Genomic DNA, 19433 nt, shown 5'->3' on the forward strand with positions numbered 1-19433 from the left:
AAGCTGTTTCTTCATCATAATGTTCAGTGGATTCAGTACAGTGTGCTACATGCACTACAAGAATGGTTCTGTTTGATTGAATTACTCAATACAGCCTAATGCCACCCAGACATGTAATCAGACTGGTAGTTCAGCAGTGAGTCTGCACTCAGACCTGTAGTGGCACAGATGAGATTCACAAATCTCGCAAATCTTTGGTTGTGACTGATTGCAGGAAGTAAACTGGCAGGTATAACTCATGTTTGTGGGGTCAGGTGATTAGGACCAAATGCAGGTGACAAAAGGATAAAGGACGTCTGTGGAGTGAGACGTCTGTGGAGTGAGACGTCTGTGGAGTGAGACGTCTGTGGAGTGAGTCATAGAAAATGCTACACGCAAGGGATCAGACAGCGCAGTGAGACCAGGGGCAGGCCCAAATGTTTGTGTGTGTTTGGCTGCACTATAGATCCAGTAGCACATGATCAGCATGACTGTCATGGGGATGTAGAAAACCACGGCAGTGGAGTAAGATCTAAGATTTTAAGATTCTTTATTTGTCACATGTATAAATTGTGGAGATACAAGATACACAGTGAAATGAATGTGACTGTTCCTAGACTATACAGCAATAAAATAGAATTACAATTTACAATTAAATAGATTAAGCAGCAATTTAATAAAATTACAATTTACAATTAAGTATTTATAAGCTATCAAATATAAACTATAGAAGTAGAGAAATGAGAATAAATAAATCTACCATGTACATATAAATGAATCTATAAGTGACTGTGACTGATAGTGACTGCGTTGTCTGTGTTTGTGTGTCTGATGAAGAACAGAACGGAATGGACCACGCGTGTTGTGTTTAGTGTAGTGTAGCCAAAGTCCTGGCTGATCAGACACACCTTGCCGTCATTGACGTTGTGTGTCCAGCCAAAGAGGGACGGCAGGATAATGGAAGCAGAGAGCACACACACACACACACAACCGTTTTGGCCATGCGCCAGCCACTCTGGTGGGTATGTTAGGGGTCTGGTGATCCCCAAATACCTTGAATACAAGATGGTTATGAATAATGATTATAAGCAATTAATTTCCAGTCTCTTTGCCATTAGCTTTGATGATGGTGATTATTGTGTAGGAAAGATTCGATATAAATTAACTTGCCCTGGTCACATCAACCCCCTTAATACCCACGTAATTTATAGCTGAATGCACGTGACGGATTTGCAGTGTTAAACAGCTCATATTACTGACACATATCTTTACAGTGTTTACAGACTTCAAAAAGTCCGTGGATAACAACTAACAAGTAAATGTAAAGTATTGACCAGTCAGTATCAACGTTTAATCTTGTAATCAGAAGTGTCTCTCACCTGTCGATGATAACGCAAGACGTCATGATCGACGCTGTACACGTCACATCCATTGCTATGAAAACGTTACAGAAGGCCTGGTTGAAGATCCACCGGCCACCGATCAGATCCGTGATACTCACCAGCGGCATGCAGCGCCACGGACAGGTCAGCCATCGCGAGGGACACCATAAGGTCATTCGATGGCTGTCATTACCACGAGCTCCCGCAAACTGACTAGCGTAAGCATGATAAGCACTCCACCGATCAACAGATACTCCATCTCAGGATGTGTTCGGTGCATCGCGTTCGGGTTTTCTATCCATCAAAATATTCGGAGAACTTGAGGGCAACATTTCTGATCCCAGCCTCTCCAACGTCGCGCGCACTGTTGAGGAGCCGAGGCGCCAGCGGAGATGCTCGTGTCGTTAGATGATCCACACTCACTGCACCAGGGACCTCATATTGTCTCCGTAGCCGAGTTGTGCCTCCAGTTCCGTTAGTGTCGCCAACCATCATACCGTGCGCCTTTTATCCGTGAACTTCACGGAGCGTCTGATGGCACAAAATCACAGCTGCACGTGCTGAATATGTGCGTCCTATAGCGACACCGTGTGAGTTGTTCACGCGCACCTGATCTCTCTATTTTAGAGCACGTGGAGTTTAACGCTGTGATTAAAGAACATCTGAGTCGTTCAACATCGCGTGTTCGGAGGCCTGTAAGAAAGAAAGCGCTGGTCACAGCATTGAGAGTGATACTGTAAATATGAGTGAAAGCGAACGGGATATATTAATATCTTAATATTAAAGTGAAGCCGCACACCAGGTGACAAATTGTGTTGAATGATCACAGTGGCCCACGGACGTAATGGGGGGGGGGGGCGGTTTGGGTTAACCCTGCGCCCAGTTCTCAAGCCATCCCCCCCCCCCCCCCCCCCACCTATGAAATCAAAATTTCGTCCATGCAATGCTTTCACACAACGTTGGGCATAATTTCTCACAGTCAGACAGTGATATAGTGACTCTGTCTCTCTGTCGCTGCTCTTCGATGCATAATGGATCGTTTACGTTTTATACAGTGTTTTACAGACGGCATTCCTGGTAAAATATTATGATTAAATCTTGCCATTCAAAAACCTAAGGTGCCAGTCAAAACATTTTGGTATTAGCATTCTCACTTTTAGAAACCAGATTATCAATAAAATCATTTAAGAACTGCGTCATGTATTATCACTGAAATACACTTTATAGTGTTATAGTGTTTATAGTAAAAAAGTAGTGTAAAGTCAAGTACGAGTTACCCAGTTTCAAATCGTCATCAAAAATATACCGGGAATCTAAAACAACTATAACATGGGTTATTGCTTCCGTTGTACGTAGAGTAGATGCCGCTGCGTGGACACTCTCACACACACACACACACACACACACACACACACACACACACACACACACACACACACACACACACACACACACCAACACAGTAACACGAGCGCCGCTTCGTGCTCAGTTGTACTCTGCACGCTCGAAAATGTACGTGTACGTGTTAGGGAGGAACGGGGTTATTGTATTCCTTCAGTGTGTTATGCACTTCGAAATATTTGAACATTCTAGTAATAATAATAATATTAATAATAATAATGGGGTGGGGGTAAATTGAGGTGTAAAAAGTTCACAGCAGCAGTGTGAACTAGGCACGAGTGAAGATGTCTGTAAGACATTAACACTGTCTTTTTATTTTTAATAAATGCAGCATCAGCTACTATGAATTATCCAGAAACAATGACCTCGCGCGCGCGTGATTCTGGATATGTATTTTTGTTTCTCGCGCCATCACCTGATTTTAGCTGACGATTTTACACGCACCTCATTAGCTTTCTACCTTTTCTGTTATTATCATTAAAAGATCTAGCGGAGTGGCGCTGTTTTTTTAGCCTGATTTGTTTCATTGCGGATATGAATTATTCCGTGGCGCGCGCTGTCGAAGCGGACTTCGCGTGGCCATCGTCTGTGACGTCATAACCCGGTGCTGGACTCTCGCGGCGCTGTGACCGGAGCGGGGACGTGACCGGCAGTGACCTCGGTCACCGTGTGTGTGTTGGTGACCCTCCTCACCCGCGGGTCTGTAAACAAACCTCGGTTCAGACCACGGCTGGGTCGCGCGCGCGCCATCAAATCATTCGCTAATAACTCCGACGAACCGTGCAATTAGACCGAGAGCGCGTGACGCGACCGTAATCTTGACGAAAGCAACGTGCTCTCCGTTTGTATCTTTAGTCACGTCAGCTAGCCGAGTGCTTGAAGATATCCCCGCGTGCACTGAAATATGGATAATGCCAAATCGATGATTGATCAGAAGGGTCCGGGTCACTCAAACGGCGTGCACAAGACGTTTCGGTCCCAGTTGAGCAATGGAGGTCCATGCACTCCGAACGGCAACGGCACCGGCGGTGGCAGCAGTCCTGACCGTCACCACCACGCGCACTATGACCCCCAAACCAACGGATGTCCTGCGAAAAGGTGTCGCGTGCGGAGACGCCTGGACTCCGGGAAGAGAAGCAGACCACGTAAGTGCACGAGGACGTGGACCCGTTTCACCAGAACCATCTAACACGTAGATGTTCCTGCCGTGTGTGGAGGTTATTCCTCCAGACTGCTGTACGAGCGCGATGAAGAAACACAGCGCTGCCCGTGTGCGTCCATAACTCTAACAACACACATTTAGCGTTTATTCCTGCTGCATTACTGTCATTAAAGGTACTGAGACTCACATTACGGGTTATCAGTTTAAATATGTCTGCAGTATGACAATTGATGGAATATATAAACGTTTCTGCTGCGGTGTTTGAGTTTAAAGAGAAACATGCGATTATGGTTTTATTTACAGCACACTGCGCCCCGGAGTCTCGTGCCGGTTTTGGCCGAAGTTGTTTTGCCTGTAAATTCGGTTCCGAGACTCTTTTGTTTTTATGAAAGCACTGAAACTGCTCCTCGCGTCCTCTGATTGGCCAACGCGGAGTCAGGGGGCGGTGCTGAAATCGCTCCTGATGGAAAGATCCCGCGCAGCTGACCAATCAGCGATCGAGTTCGTTTGCGCGAGGCTGTTAAATACACCCACTATACCGCCTCCCGAATATGCAGAAAATCGCACTTTTTCCTGCCGACGTTACAAAGTTGCGATGTAAGAAAAGGAGATCAAGTCATATTGAGATCATTCATACACTACAATCAGTCGTATTTACTAAGTTTATTTTACGGCTTTACACTTCTTTGGAATACTAACTCTCTTTGCACCTGAGCGATAACGTGTTCAAGCATTATGAAACTGAAAAGCGTTAAGAAGCCAGGTGAGTGAAAAGTAAACTCCATCTGCAGTTTCTTTTTAAAAGCTGAGTTATACAATGAATGTGCTTATGGTGGTAGTACAGGTAGGATCAGCTGACCAACTCAGCCCCTACGCGCACACGCACACACACACACACACACACACACACACACACACACACACACACACACACACACCACTATGTATAGTTGTCACCTTTCAGGTTGTACATTGGAGGTATCAATGGGAAATGATTCATAAACAAATATTCAATACCAATAATAATTATTATAAAAATAATGTATTTCTATATTTCTATTTCTTATAATATATAGTAATTATATATATATATATATATATATATATATATATATATATATATATATATATATAATGTGTATATATATATATAATATATATTATATAGATATATAATATATTTCTGGAGCAGTAGCCTAACATGGCCTGATATGACCTGATATAAAAATGTGCCATATTTTGTCAATTGTGATTTTTACACCCCAATCGAAATTTGTCCTCCGCTTTTAACCCATCTGTGCAGTCAGAACACACACACACACACACTAGTTGATTACTAGGGGGCTGTGGATCACACGTGCCCAGAGCAGTGGGCAGTCCTAGCCCTAGCCCGGGGAGCAGTTGGGGTTAGGTGCCTTGCTCAAGGGCACCTCAGTCATGGCCTCAGGTCTGGGAATCAAACCCACGACCCTCCGGTCACAAGACCAGTTCCCTACCACCAGGCCATGACTGCCCAATATATATAATATGACCCAATATGACCTGATATTACCTAATATGACCCGATATGACCCGATATGACCCAATATGACCCGATATGACCTGATTTGACCTCTTTAGGCTGCAGTTTCTGGGTAAATCCTGCTCACCCACTTTCCACAACACTACCTCATAATTCTACTGGATGTGTGTGTATGTGAGAGAGAGAGAGAGAGAGAGAGAGAGAGATTAATTATTATTTCCTTATTATTGTGCAATTCCATAAATGTTATCTTTGTCGCAGTAAAAGAGGGAGATTTGACATTTAATTTTAATCATATTCAATGCTCACTCTGATAGTGTCCCCTCTTTGGATGTTAATATAGTTTGTTGTCTTTTAATCCGGCTTTGTCTGCTATACATAGTTATAAAAGAGGTGGGTAAAAGATGCAGTTACAGGTGCACAGAATGGCCCTAACCCTTACCATAACCCTAACCCTAATCTCTAGCAAAAGTGGAGCTGGGCAGAAAATATTCAGTTAATGTTAGTTTGAGTGCAGTTAATCCAGAAAGCTCAGATGCAGTGAAAACCATTCTGTACTCTATTCTGATAAGGTTAGAACAGTATACATTCAGGCCTTGGTGTTGGCCTTGGACATTTAGAACAGTTCATCTTATCTCAACCACAATAGCTTCTTCTTGTCACATGAATAAGCAGAAAGTGCTTTTGCTCTGCATTTCGTTCTTGGGGATAACCCTAATCCAACCCCTAACCCTTATCATAACCCTAACCCTAATCCTAATCCAACCCCTAACCCATATCATAACCCTAACCCTAATCCTAACTCTATTCTCTAGAATTTAAACGGTGACTACAATGGTGATCCTACATGTTCTGTAGGATGAAGGTGACTCCATGTGCAGGACAAAGGGTTTAAGTGTAGATAAAAAAATCTACAAATAAAAAAATGTATATATTATTATATAATATAATAGATAATGTTCTGTGTTCTCAGGGCGGGCTTTCCCTCTGTCTGTCTACCCACCTGTCTCTCTACTTCCTCTCTGTTGTTATCCAGACCTCTCCACCACTTTATACATTGTTTGCATAGAGACACAGATACTTCTCCCCCAATGCACCCACCCAGCCATGCTTCCTCTGTTGCACCCTCACACTCTGCTGAAGGAGTGACCTTTCACCCACACCCTCACACTCTGCTGAAGGGGTGACCTTTCACCCACACCCTCACACTCTGCTGAACGGGTGACCTTTCACCCACACCCTCACACTCTGCTGAACGGGTGACCTTTCACCCACACCCTCACACTCTGCTGAACGGGTGACCTTTCACCCACACCCTCACACTCTGCTTAATGGGTGACCTTTCACTCACATACCTGGTACACTTAATTTCCTCGTCACAATGTCAGGCCCTCTACCAGGTCACTATTGTCTGGTTCACTCATACACCCGTGTACACCAAAGCCCTGCTGGTATTACATTAAATACTGTAATCACCACACACATCTCAAGCAATTTCTTCTTTATTTAGTTCTGCAAAGAATTCTCATAAGCTTTGTACAGTTACTGAAATTTACCCTTCAGACAAGTATTGAGTGCTTGCTATTTTGTCTTCTGAGTGCCATGGGTGAATTAAGATTCGTACATTGTAGACAATACATTTTCTATTCTATTCTATTCTAATGTAGATTAAGGACTATAATTGTTTGCATGTTTATACTAATGCAGTTTAAAATTGATTGAATTTTGTCAATGCCTGTCAAGGATTTTAGCATGAAGTTATACACGTGTTTTTTCTGCTGTTAGTTAGTGTTTCATTTTGATGTTACTGCAGTATATTAGTCTGTATATTTTACATCAAGCTGGACATAATGCAGAATCCAGTGAACTCAAGTTTTGGAGCCTATTACCAATTCCTCAGCAGCTCTACCACTGCTGGCAGGATTAGGGTTCATCCTTCTCTAAATGGTTAGGGTTTGTACACTTAATACACTTTGTTCACTTCGTATCGGCACATGGCACTAAAATGATTGACAAGGTTTCTTACTGGTGTGGGGCATTTTGACACTGTCATTTGTCGCACTACTGTTGCTCAAATCATGGTTTCTGTTTGTTTAAGAAGTATGTGGCATGGATGTCTCAAACAACTGTGGAGTTATTTCAGGTCAGGCCTGCTAGGATCCACTTGAAGCTGGACTTTGATTCCACTGTCAGCGTAATGATGGTGGTTTATATAATTTGTAATACTTGTAATACCGTAATAACTGTGGTAACTGATACACGAAATCAGACTGAACCAGGCTATGATATTAACTCCAGTAACTGATACATGAAATCAGACTGAACCAGACTGTTATTAACTCCAGTAACTGATACATGAAATCAGACTGAACCAGACTGTGTTATTAAGTCCAGTAACTGATACACAAAATCAGACTGTGTTATTAACTCCAGTAACTGATACATGAAATCAGACTGAACCAGACTGTTACTAACTCCAGTAACTGATACATGAAATCAGACTGAACGAGACCGTGTTATCTGTGTTATTAACTCCAGTAACTGATAAACAAAATCAGACTGAACCAGACTGTGTTATTAACTCCAGTAACTGATACATGAAATCAGACTGAACCAGACTGTTATTAACTCCAGTAACTGATACATGAAATCAGACTGAACCAGACTTAGCGGAGACTTTTAAGTGCAAAAATGTCTAGAAGTGAAGTGTTGTTATTTGTTTTTGGTTTAGTGAAATTAACAATTTAATGAAAATTTAATAGTGACTCAAATGTGCACTTTAGAAACATTTGTGACCCTTCATATGAAAAAAGACCAACAGCACATTAGGATGTCTGCACCAGACATGGACATGGAGATTTATTAATCGAAATAGCCTACAAGGTAATTAAATTGATTCCTGTAGTTTCGTAGTAGTCTGGTTCAAAGGTGTCTTGAATAGCCTATCTGTGCTATTATCTAGGATGAATTCTGTGAACAAAGGCAAAGCACTTTTTAAGTCGCTGTGGATAAGAGTGTCTGCTAAATGCCCCAAATGTAAATGTAATTTCAGCTAGGAACCCACACTGTGTTCAACATGCCTCTTTAACCTTGATGATATTGCTGGTTCTGAAACTACATTTCTGGTGTCAGTTTTCAGTTTCAAATGTAATATATGAAACACCAGGATTATTTAGTAGATGTAATCTCATGTTCTTAAATTTGCCCCACTGTATTTGAGCAACTTTGGGTTTTATCACTTTTTGAATAATATTACAGTCCATTTGTGGTCCTTGTGTAACTCCTGTCTGTTAGAAATTCTCTCTCTCTCTCCCCCCTCCCTCCCTCCCTCCATCTTTCTCTCTCTCTCTCTCTCTCTCTCTCTCTCTCTCTCTCTCTCTCTCTCTCTCCATCTTTGTCTCTGTGTGTCTCTCTCTGTCTCTCGCCCTCTTATTGTCTTATCTCTGTGTCTCAGCTTTCCCGTGGTTCGGCATGGACATCGGCGGGACGCTGGTGAAGCTGGTCTACTTCGAGCCCAAGGACATCACGGCGGAGGAGGAGCAGGAGGAGGTGGAGAGCCTGAAGAACATCCGTCGCTTCCTGACGTCCAACGTGGCTTACGGCAAGACGGGCGTGCGAGACGTGCACCTGGAGCTGCGTGAGCTGAGCGTGTGCGGCCGCACTGGCACGCTGCATTTCATCCGCTTTCCCACGGCCGCCATGCACCGCTTCATCCAGATGGGCCGAGACAAGAACTTCTCCAGCCTGCACACCACACTGTGTGCCACTGGTGGTGGAGCCTACAAGTTCGAGAGCGACTTCAGAACGGTAGAGACGTCCTGGGCTTAGAGGGCCTTCAGTTAATTGTGGCCTAAAGGTTAGATACGTGGGTTTGGGCCTGTAAGGTTGGTGGTTCAAACCTCATGACTAACAACAACTTTTGCTGAAGTGCCCTATGTTTTTTTAAATAGAGGTACTCTTTCTTTTCTTCCTCGTGCTTGGGTTTAGAGGGCCTTGTGCTGTGTGTGTACATTGACTGGCCTGACCTATGACCCTGTTACCCTGCCCCTCCTTGTGTAGACAGCTGATCTGGAACTGCTAAAGCTAGACGAGCTGGACTGTCTGATCCGCGGGCTGCTCTACGTCGACTCTGTGGGCTTTAACGGCCACCCGGAGTGCTACTACTTTGAGAACCCGTCAGACACACAGGCGTGTGTGAAGCAGTCTTGCAGTCTCACCCAGCCCTTCCCCATGCTGCTGGTCAATATCGGCTCAGGCGTCAGCATCTTGGCCGTCTACTCCAAGGACGATTACAAACGGGTCACCGGAACAAGGTGAGCGTCCATTTGAGTTAGTAACACTGCAGACAGCAGGCCCAGTGTTGGAGTAATAGAGCTGAACTGGTTTGGGAACTGGGGTTAGCCATGATCACTACAGGGCCGATGATGGTGGTTTGGTATTGGTGTTATTCTGTCGTGGAAACATGGGTTGTTCTGTGATGACAGGTTGAACACAAGATGTTTATGTGAAAGGAACATCACAAAACCTGCACCACAATATGAGCTCATATAACATATGATATTTATAGCTGTTTCCATGGAACTAAGTATCATGGCTACCCCAGCAGTGCACTTGCATAAAGTCTGTATTATGGTTAGAATTAAGACCCTTAGATAGGGACCCTAACCCTAATTCTAGCACCAAACCATCACCCTCAGCACTACTAGAGGCTGACAGAGCAGCACAGGAGCAGAGTAGAATGTTAAACAACACACATCCCCTAACAGTGGTGGTGTATGTTAAACAACACACATCCCCTAACAGTGGTGGTGTATGTTAAACAACACACATCCCCTAACAGTGGTGGTGTATGTTAAACAACACACATCCCCTAACAGTGGTGGTGTATGTTGAACAACACACATCCCCTAACAGTGGTGGTGTATGTTAAACAACACACATCCCCTAACAGTGGTGGTGTATGTTAAACAACACACATCCCCTAACAGTGGTGGTGTATGTTAAACAACACACATCCCCTAACAGTGGTGGTGTATGTTAAACAACACACATCCCCTAACAGTGGTGGTGTATGTTAAACAACACTCATCCCCTAACAGTGGTGGTGTATGTTAAACAACACTCATCCCCTAACAGTGGTGGTGTATGTTAAACAACACACATCCCCTAACAGTGGTGGTGTATGTTAAACAACACACATCCCCTAACAGTGGTGGTGTATGTTAAACAACACACATCCCCTAACAGTGGTGGTGTATGTTAAACAACACACATCCCCTAACAGTGGTGGTGTATGTTAAACAACACACATCCCCTAACAGTGGTGGTGTATGTTAAACAACACACATCCCCTAACAGTGGTGGTGTATGTTAAACAACACACATCCCCTAACAGTGGTGGTGTATGTTAAACAACGCTGATTCCAAATCCAAACCACCTCCAGGCGAGTGAAGATGATCCTCACCTAAGAGTTAAGGTTGTAGACTGCGTTGTCTGGACTTCCAGAGTCCAGGTGTACATATGTTTGTGTGTGTGTGTGTGTGAGACTTTGTGTGTGAGTGTTGGGGAACTGGTCTTGTGACTGGAGGGTCGTGGATTTGACTCAGAGGCCCTAGGCCATGTCTGAAGTGCCCTTGAGCAAGGCACTTAACCTCCACCGCTCCCCTGGCACTGGGCTAAGGTACCACAGCCCCCTAGTGATCACTAGTGTGCACTTTGTAAGTTTCTCTGAATAAGAGCATCTGCTAAAATGCCCTAATGTAAAATGTGTGTGTTCTACAACAGCCCTAATGCTACTGAGTTAGTTTACCTGCTCTACAACAGTCCTACTGTAGTCAGGCCACTTCCTGTTTTAGGCTTTGGAGTGTATAACTCAATTGCGCTTTAGTTATTTTTCTAAAACTTCTCATTTTATTTCTACATATATATTTGGGCTGACTGTGAAGTTCTTTTGAGGAAACTTCAATATAATTTTTCTTTGAAGAATATAATATTCTATAACTGTATGTATTGCTTATTTGTGTTAAAGGCTGTTCCAATTTTACAATAACTGGTTTTAAAGAAGAGTTTTCAGCACCTTTATGTTGGTTTTAAAGAAGAGTTTTCAGCACCTTTATGTTGGTTTTAAAGAAGAGTTTTCAGCACCTTAATGTTGGTTTTAAAGAAGAGTTTTCAGCACCTTAATGTTGGTTTTAAAGAAGAGTTTTCAGCACCTTAATGTTGGTTTTAAAGAAGAGATTTCAGCACCTTAATGTTGGTTTTAAAGAAGAGTTTTCAGCACCTTAATGTTGGTTTTAAAGAAGAGTTTTCAGCACCTTAATGTTGGTTTTAAAGAAGAGTTTTCAGCACCTTAATGTTGGTTTTAAAGAAGTTTTCAGCACCTTTATGTTGGTTTTAAAGAAGAGTTTCAACACCTTAATGTTGGTTGTAGTGTTGCTGTTTTTCTTTATCTTTTTAATTTTCTTTACTGTTTATGTTTCACAGTATTTTTTATCTTAGTTCAGACCTTTGTGGTTCTGTGGTTTGACTGGATAGGGTTAGCGTTAGGGTTAAGATTAGGGTTAAGATCAGGGTTATCCATAGCCATGAGGTCTTTTCTTACAATTTGACATTCCCTATCAGACCATTTTTCTTTCTGTGGTCTTTTTCCACTGAAAAAACAACCTAACTGTTCTTATTTACTGCATTGTCAAGGAGTCTGCATGGTGTAGAGGTGGGGGTGATTGTTTCCATCTTTATCTATAAAATTAGGTTAATATCAGGTAGTATCATAATGTAGTATCATTTCTGCTACTTTCTGTGTGGAGGTTGTGGAAGAACTCATTATAGTAAAGAGATTCAACAGGAGGCGAATATACTTCACTCTTACAAATATCACTGTGAGGGTCAATAATTCCTCTCTCTCTCTCTCTCTCTCTCTCTCTCTCTCTGTCTCTCTCTCTCTCTTTCTCTCTCTCTGTCTGTCTCTCTCTCTCTCTCTCTCTCTCTCTCTCTCTCTCTCTCTCTCTCTCTGTAGTCTAGGAGGAGGTACATTTTTGGGGCTCTGCTGTTTGCTCACAGGTTGTGAGACATTTGAGCAGGCGTTGGAGATGGCCAGTAAAGGGGACAGTACCAATGTGGACAAACTGGTCAGGGACATTTATGGAGGGGACTACCAACGCTTCAGCCTGCAGGGTTCAGCTGTAGCCTCCAGGTAAATGTGTGTGTGTGTGTCTGAATGAGTGAGTGTGTTTGAATGTGAATACAATGTGTGTGTGTGTACGAGACACAGACAATCTAAATACAGTATATGTACACTCAGTGAATGTGTGCCTATACATTGCTGATGGATGTATGGATGTAAGAAAATGGGAGCAATTAGACCCAGGTGATGGAGACAAAAAATGAATAAATACAAACACACAGAGTATACAAACATAAAAAACCCAATTAAAGTGCTTGTGGTGGTTGATAAGTACAACAAATGATCGCTGGAACCTCTCGGCCCTGCAGCGAGAGAGAGTCTATCACTGAGACTGCTCCTCTGAGCTGCCAGACTCCCATACAGAGGGTGTCTGCCATTAGTGAGGATTTCACACATTAAACACCTCATCCTCTTCTCCACTAACTCACCCACAGAGTCCACTCTCCCTCCCAGCACTGACACACACTTCCTTATAAGCTTATCCAGCCTGTTCCCTTACAGAAACGCTGCTTCCCCAGCAGACAACACCTAAGAAGACAGCACTGTATATCAGTGCCTCACAAATGCCTCACTCTAAACACAGGGGGTACAATACTCCAATGTGGTCTAGAAGCAGTGGACATTACTCTAATATGGTCCAGAAGCAGTGGACATTACTCTAATATGGTCCAGAAGCAGTGGACATTAATATGGTCGAGAACGACTGGGCAGGACAAGGCTGCTTCCAGACCTGGCCCCACCGAACTTTGTGCTACATGCAAAACCTGTGTTGAACTACTTTACAAGACTACTCATGGTAGACTACTACACTCATGGTCCTTGTTTACTGTCAACAAAGTTTTGAAGCAAGTCCAAGTCTGTGTAACAGGTCCAAGTCTGTGTAACAGGTCTAAGTCTGTGTTACTGTTGAGTGGGCCAGACGTGCTGGTCAACACAGCTGAACTCTGAGCTGGTTAGGCTGACACAAGCATGTGTGTGGCTGTTTATTAATTTATTTGTGTGTGTGTGTGTGTGTGTGTGTGTGTGTGTGTGTGTGTGTGTGTGTGTGTGTGTGTGTGTGTGTGTGTGTGTGTGTGTGCACGCTCTAGTTTTGGTCACATGATTAGTAAAGAGAAAAGAGACTGCATCTCCAGAGAAGACCTAGCTAGAGCAACGCTGGTCACCATAACCAACAACATTGGCTCCATCGCACGTATGTGTGCCGTCAATGAGGTGTGTATGCACGTGCACACACATTCTGTCTAGATTCACATGGTGTTTCCTGAGAGAAATTACAGTGTTACACCCAGACGTCCCAATGCATGTTCCCAGCACTTCACATCACAAACAGGCTGAAAAACATAATTAATTAATTTTTTATTAGTACATTATATATTTCAAGGCACTTGAATTAAAACTTGGCAGACAAAAAAAGACTAAAACATAATAAGTAAATAAAAAAGAACCACTTGATTCGATCAGCAGCTTTACTCTAGATAACAGCAGAATAGCAGGCTGGGCGGGGCCTAATGTTAGTGTTGTGGACAGCAGGCTGGGCGGGGCCTAGATTAGTGTTAGTGTTGTTATCAGTGCCGAGTGTGTGAGCTCAGTCTGGCTTCTCTGGGCTTCTTTACAGTGTTGCCTTGTAGCGTTGTGATCAAGCAGCATTGTACAGGGCTATCAGAGCAACCAGAGCGTCAGCTGGGGTTAGATATCCTAGTAACCCTAATCCTAATCTAACCCTAACTCTAACCCCAACCTTAATCCTAATCTAACTCTAACCCTAATCCTAATCTAACCCTAACCCTAATCTAACCCTAACTCTAACCCCCAACCCTAATCCTAAATCTAACCCCAACCCCAACCCTAATCTAACACTAACTCTAACCCTGAACCCAACCCCAACCCTAATCTAACACTAACTCTAACCCTGAACCCAAATCCCAACCCTAAGCATAAACTGAGGCACTGCTACTGCTTCTGTACACAATCCTCTTCTGGCTCTTCAGACTGTTGCGATAGAGCATTTTCCTAAACTCTTACAATGGTTATGATGAGGGTTAGGATTAGGGTTATGATGAGGGTTAGGATTAGAGTTATGATGAGGGTTAGGATTAGAGTTATGATGAGGGTTAGGATTAGAGTTATGATGAGGGTTAGGATTAGAGTTATGATGAGGGTTAGGATTAGAGTTATGATGAGGGTTAGGATTAGAGTTATGATGAGGGTTAGGATTAGAGTTATGATGAGGGTTAGGATTAGAGTTATGATGAGGGTTAGGATTAGAGTTATGATGAGGGTTAGGATTAGAGTTATGATGAGGGTTAGGATTAGAGTTATGATGAGGGTTAGGATTAGAGTTATGATGAGGGTTAGGATTAGAGTTATGATGAGGGTTAGGATTAGAGTTATGATGAGGGTTAGGATTAGAGTTATGATGAGGGTTAGGATTAGAGTTATGATGAGGGTTAGGATTAGAGTTATGATGAGGGTTAGGATTAGAGTTATGATGAGGGTTAGGATTAGAGTTATGATGAGGGTTAGGATTAGAGTTATGATGAGGGTTAGGATTAGGGTTATGATGAGGGTTAGGATTAGAGTTATGATGAGGGTTAGGATTAGAGTTATGATGAGGGTTAGGATTAGAGTTATGATGAGGGTTAGGATTAGAGTTATGATGAGGGTTAGGGTTAACTCAGATTGACACTTTTTAAGTACAAGAAGCTTGTTCTCCACCAGAATAAACAGAGATGGTTAATCCAAAACTAGAATGCCACTCCTTTATCTAGGTTGTGTCTCTCCCTAGTGGTGTATTCAAGCACGTGTATGTGTTTTTTCAACTGTGTCTGTGGGTTTGTTTTCAGAAAATCGAGAGAGTGGTGTTTGTGGGGAATTTCTTGCGCATAAACACCGTGTCAACAAAGTTGCTGGCCTATGCAATGGATTTCTGGTCCAAGGGACAGCTGAGAGCCCTCTTCCTCGAACACGAGGTTTGTTGTTTTGTTTGGTTGTTTATTTTTTGGAGATGTGATTTTATTTTGCAGTAGGCACTAAAGATTCCACTAATCCACCACAAATGCACTACAGCTGCTGTTCTGATCATCCCAGAGTATCCAGGGCAAGACTGAGACATTCATAAACGTACCACGTGTCTCTTCATATGTTTACTCAACTCATCAGAAAACAGATGAATCGTTACTATGTCTGTTTGAAGTTAATTCTGAATGTGTCTGAATAGTTAATTCTGTATGTGTACGAATAGTTAATGCTGCATGTGTGAATCTTGAATGACTGTGTGTGTGTGTGTGTGTGTGTGTGTGTGTTTAGGGATACTTTGGAGCTGTCGGTGCCTTACTGGAATTACTGAAAGGATCTGAAGACCCCTGAGGGTAGGGTTAATTCTGACCCCTGAGGGTAGGGTTAATCCTGATCCTGACCCCTGAGGGAAGGGTTAATCCTGATCCTGACCCCTGAGGGGACGGTTCATCCTGTCCCCTGACCCCTGAGGGGACGGTTCATTCTAAAATAAAAACAAAAGAAGGAAAAAAAAAGAAATTAAGCTGCTGAAAGGGATTATAACCCCCACAGGAATTCTGGGTAACTACTGAGAGGAGCCGTAATAGTAACTGAACTGTAAATAACCTCTGAACTACAAGCTTCTTTAACTGTAAGATAAGATTTTTGTGACAAATTTAAACTCCCTCAGACTGACTTACCTTTTGATTATTTGGTTTCCTGATCTGTAAATAAGTGTGTGTTTAGTACCTAAGGAAACATAAGTTATGAACCCCGCTGTGATAAAACCTACTCTGTGGCTAAGAGATGATGTGGCAAGTTCAGATGATGAGAACAGTAGTTGGTGGATTTTATTTGTGGATTTTATATTTTCTAAAAAGCTGCGTTTAAACAAGGTTGTGGCACGTGGTCGTTTCATGTGGTCCAAACAGGAGTTCGCGTATTTTCAGGTGTGTTGGTGGGGTGAAAGGTGGAGGACCTACGCGTTGTCAAGATCCAAACACTCAGACAGCACAGATCTCTCAGGCATACATCGCTTAAAACATGTCCATAGTTTCATACCTTAACCTGCATTCTTCCCTTGTGGTCTCATGGCTTCTCTGTGGTTTAGGTGCTTCCACTGTGGACCATTAGTTGGATTTAGGGGTTAGGGGTTAGGGTTTATATAGCACCTTTCAAGATACCCAAGTTGACGTTACAAGTTTAACACAGGTACACAACCAATTACACACACACAGGCAAGAAGCGGCAGCCAATTGCACACAGCGTACTCTCTACCGGGATCCACACCCCCTGGGGGACTGAATGGAGTGCAGGAAGGGGAGAGAGGACAGACCCTAGTGGCAGACCACCATCCACCACTGGGCACACAAACACACACACATTCATGCACAGACACTCGGACAACTGTTTTTATTGGACATGAAGAGACACAGTCACACACTCAGGGAGAATTTGTCAGGGAACCAGGAAATGCCAATTTACCTAACCTCCATGTTTTTGGACTGTGGGAGGAAACCGGAGACCCCGGAGGAAACCCACGCAGACACGGGGAGAACATGGAAACTCCACTCAGATAGGGACTTGGAACCCAAGACCCCAGTGCTGAGAGGCAAACATACTAACCACCAAGCCTAACCATGTCACAACTGCTAACCTTGTTGCCCAGGGTTAGGGGTAGGGTTAGGATCTGGACTAACAGCATTCTAACATCCTTTAATCCTGGAGCCTACTGGGTTAGGATTATTCTGGAAGGCCATTCACTCTCTGCTTAGTGATCAGTCAGGTGTCTGTGCTGCATGTTTTCTTTACAAACTCATTCTCAGATTAAATGTTGAGTTGAGTTTTTAGACAAGCAGCATGTTGCTGTGTACAATGGTGATCAAAACAGAAAATTATCAGATTCCTTCTGACTGTATTTCAAGGAAAGGCCTAACCCTGGTATTAAGGTTAGTCTAGTTTCACTGTTCAGCCTCATCACCTTCATGATGTGCCTGTCTTTATGTGCTGAATAGGTCCAGAACCTTTGCTCCAGGTTAGGGGTTAGGGATCAGGGATCAGGGATTAGGGGTTTCTTTTCATGCTTTCCCCTTCTTTTTTTGTAATGGAGCTACTGTTATTTCTGCTGTTATCTCTAAGCCTCATTGGTAACTTGCCATGATTTAATATTTTCCACTACATTTACTTTCATCTTTAAAGTAAATTGTTCTTATGGTCCACTAACTCAGTAAGCGTCAATGTTCTGTGTAATCAAAACTGCTGAAATTAATTGCCATTAATTGTTGTTTGACTAGAAATTAATGTTTCCTGATGGATCTTTAATACAATGCATACCTCTTTGTTCTTTTTGCCCCTTACATGTTAAGGTTACTATTGTAACATACAAACGTTATGCAAAAAATTATTTGGTCAACCTTAAGGTAATGGTTATTAACCCTAGAATCCAGCCACATATCCACTTTTTACAATCCAGTCTAGCAGTATTGAAGTAGTATTTGAGTGAATGTCACGTAAACATGACATTCTTAACCCAAATATGCTAATATTTCTTAAAGACTAGAAAGGGTTTGGGTTTGGGTTAGCACCTAACAGTTAGCACCAGATATTATGCTAACCGGCTAGTCAGCTAGCCACTATAATGCCAGCCACTACAGCTTTGGGTGAAGCATTTTGTGTCCTTAGAACAGAACTGGGAATGAGACTTAGGACGGGACACTGATATAGGAGGGATGTTTCTTAGGCCAAGTATATGCTCTGGGTGGGTGGAGACATTGCTTTGACTGGCAGGACATTTTAAACCCCACATATATAGGGATTACAGGATGTTTTTGTTATTATGATAATTATACCACTAATATGATGGATGTTTGTGCCATGTGACCACAGCCTACAGAAATGTAAATATAATATATTTTTTAAGGCACCACAGATGGGTGCCGACCTTTTTGCCTTTACAAAAAAAAAAGAAAGAAAGGGGACTTCTGGGTACAATGTGTTCATTTGTGTTGAACTTGAAAAGACTTTAAATGAATAAAAATAATAACACATAAATGGCAAAAAAAATCTTTTTTTAATTGCCTCCTGGAATTGTTTCTAGAATTGCTTGAATCTTCAAGAGCTGGCCTCTCTGGAAGAGTTAGAGAGCTGGCCTCTCTGGAAGAGTTAGAGAGCTGGCCTCTCTGGAAAGTTTCAAGATAACTCTGGTTGATCTGTAAGCAGATGCATTAGATTTGTAGGAGTTAATCTGGATTTCAGTGTCCTTGATTGGTAGAAATTATGATTTGTGTTGTTTTATCGCTAAAAATTTTAGAATTATGTAATGTATTATATGTTTGCAGCAATGTCTGTAAGTCTTGGCCAGATCACCCTCATTAATACGACTGCTAATCTCAATGGGAACTATCCTGGATCCTAGTTCTAATAATAATAATAACTAGATTTGCATTTCATGAAGGAAAGACAAGAGGGCTTGAAAAGTTGTGCCGTGTTCTGTCTAAGGTTGTGGCCAACACCCTTGACTGAGGAAGCATAAGGTCAATGTTCTGTGTGGGGACCAAGATTTATTTTGCTGGTTGTGAGAGGGTTACAGTGTAATGTGTGTACAGTCTAGTATTAAGCTGTGTATGATGTGTGGGAATGTATGCGGTGTGTATGAAGGTGTGTAGTGTGTATATGTTGTATAATGTGTGTATTGTTTTATGAAAGCGTGTATGAAATTGTGTACGATGTGTATGTGTGAGAGAAGGTGATTGTGTGTGAGTGATTGTGTGTGTATGGCATGAATGAGTGTGTGGGTGTACAATGGTGTG

At 42.6% G+C, this 19433-nt stretch overlaps 1 protein-coding gene and 1 pseudogene across 2 annotated transcripts; one reads left to right on the plus strand and one right to left on the minus strand.

The window, feature by feature from the left end:
• Nucleotides 1-741: 741 nt before the first annotated feature.
• Nucleotides 742-1853, minus strand: LOC143480290 (5-hydroxytryptamine receptor 7-like; annotated as a pseudogene).
• A 1515-nt stretch (nt 1854-3368) lies between these two features.
• pank1a (pantothenate kinase 1a) lies at nt 3369-18601 on the plus strand. 2 transcript variants are annotated; one of them, XM_076978264.1, is made up of 7 exons: nt 3369-3907; nt 8901-9253; nt 9506-9759; nt 12463-12639; nt 13719-13842; nt 15474-15599; nt 15937-18546. In XM_076978264.1, exons 1-7 carry the CDS (start codon nt 3667-3669, stop codon nt 15994-15996), a joined length of 1335 nt encoding a protein of 444 aa, XP_076834379.1. In that variant the 5' UTR covers nt 3369-3666; the 3' UTR covers nt 15997-18546. The 2 variants fall into 2 exon arrangements, with proteins under 2 accessions (XP_076834379.1, XP_076834380.1); XM_076978265.1 differs by lacking the exon at nt 3369-3907 and adding an exon at nt 4523-4687 and having other exon boundaries at nt 15937-18601.
• Nucleotides 18602-19433: the final 832 nt, after the last annotated feature.

This window comes from Brachyhypopomus gauderio, chromosome 17 (assembly GCF_052324685.1).
Source record: "Brachyhypopomus gauderio isolate BG-103 chromosome 17, BGAUD_0.2, whole genome shotgun sequence".
Classification (NCBI taxonomy): Eukaryota; Metazoa; Chordata; class Actinopteri; order Gymnotiformes; family Hypopomidae; genus Brachyhypopomus; species Brachyhypopomus gauderio.

Coding starts and splice junctions, on each gene's coding strand:
- pank1a (XM_076978264.1), top strand. CDS start 3,667: ATGGATAATGCCAAATCGATGATTGATCAGAAGGGTCCGGGTCACTCA. Junction 9,254..9,505: donor TCGAGAGCGACTTCAGAACG/GTAGAGACGTCC, acceptor CTCCTTGTGTAG/ACAGCTGATCTGGAACTGCT. Junction 12,640..13,718: donor GGTTCAGCTGTAGCCTCCAG/GTAAATGTGTGT, acceptor TGCACGCTCTAG/TTTTGGTCACATGATTAGTA.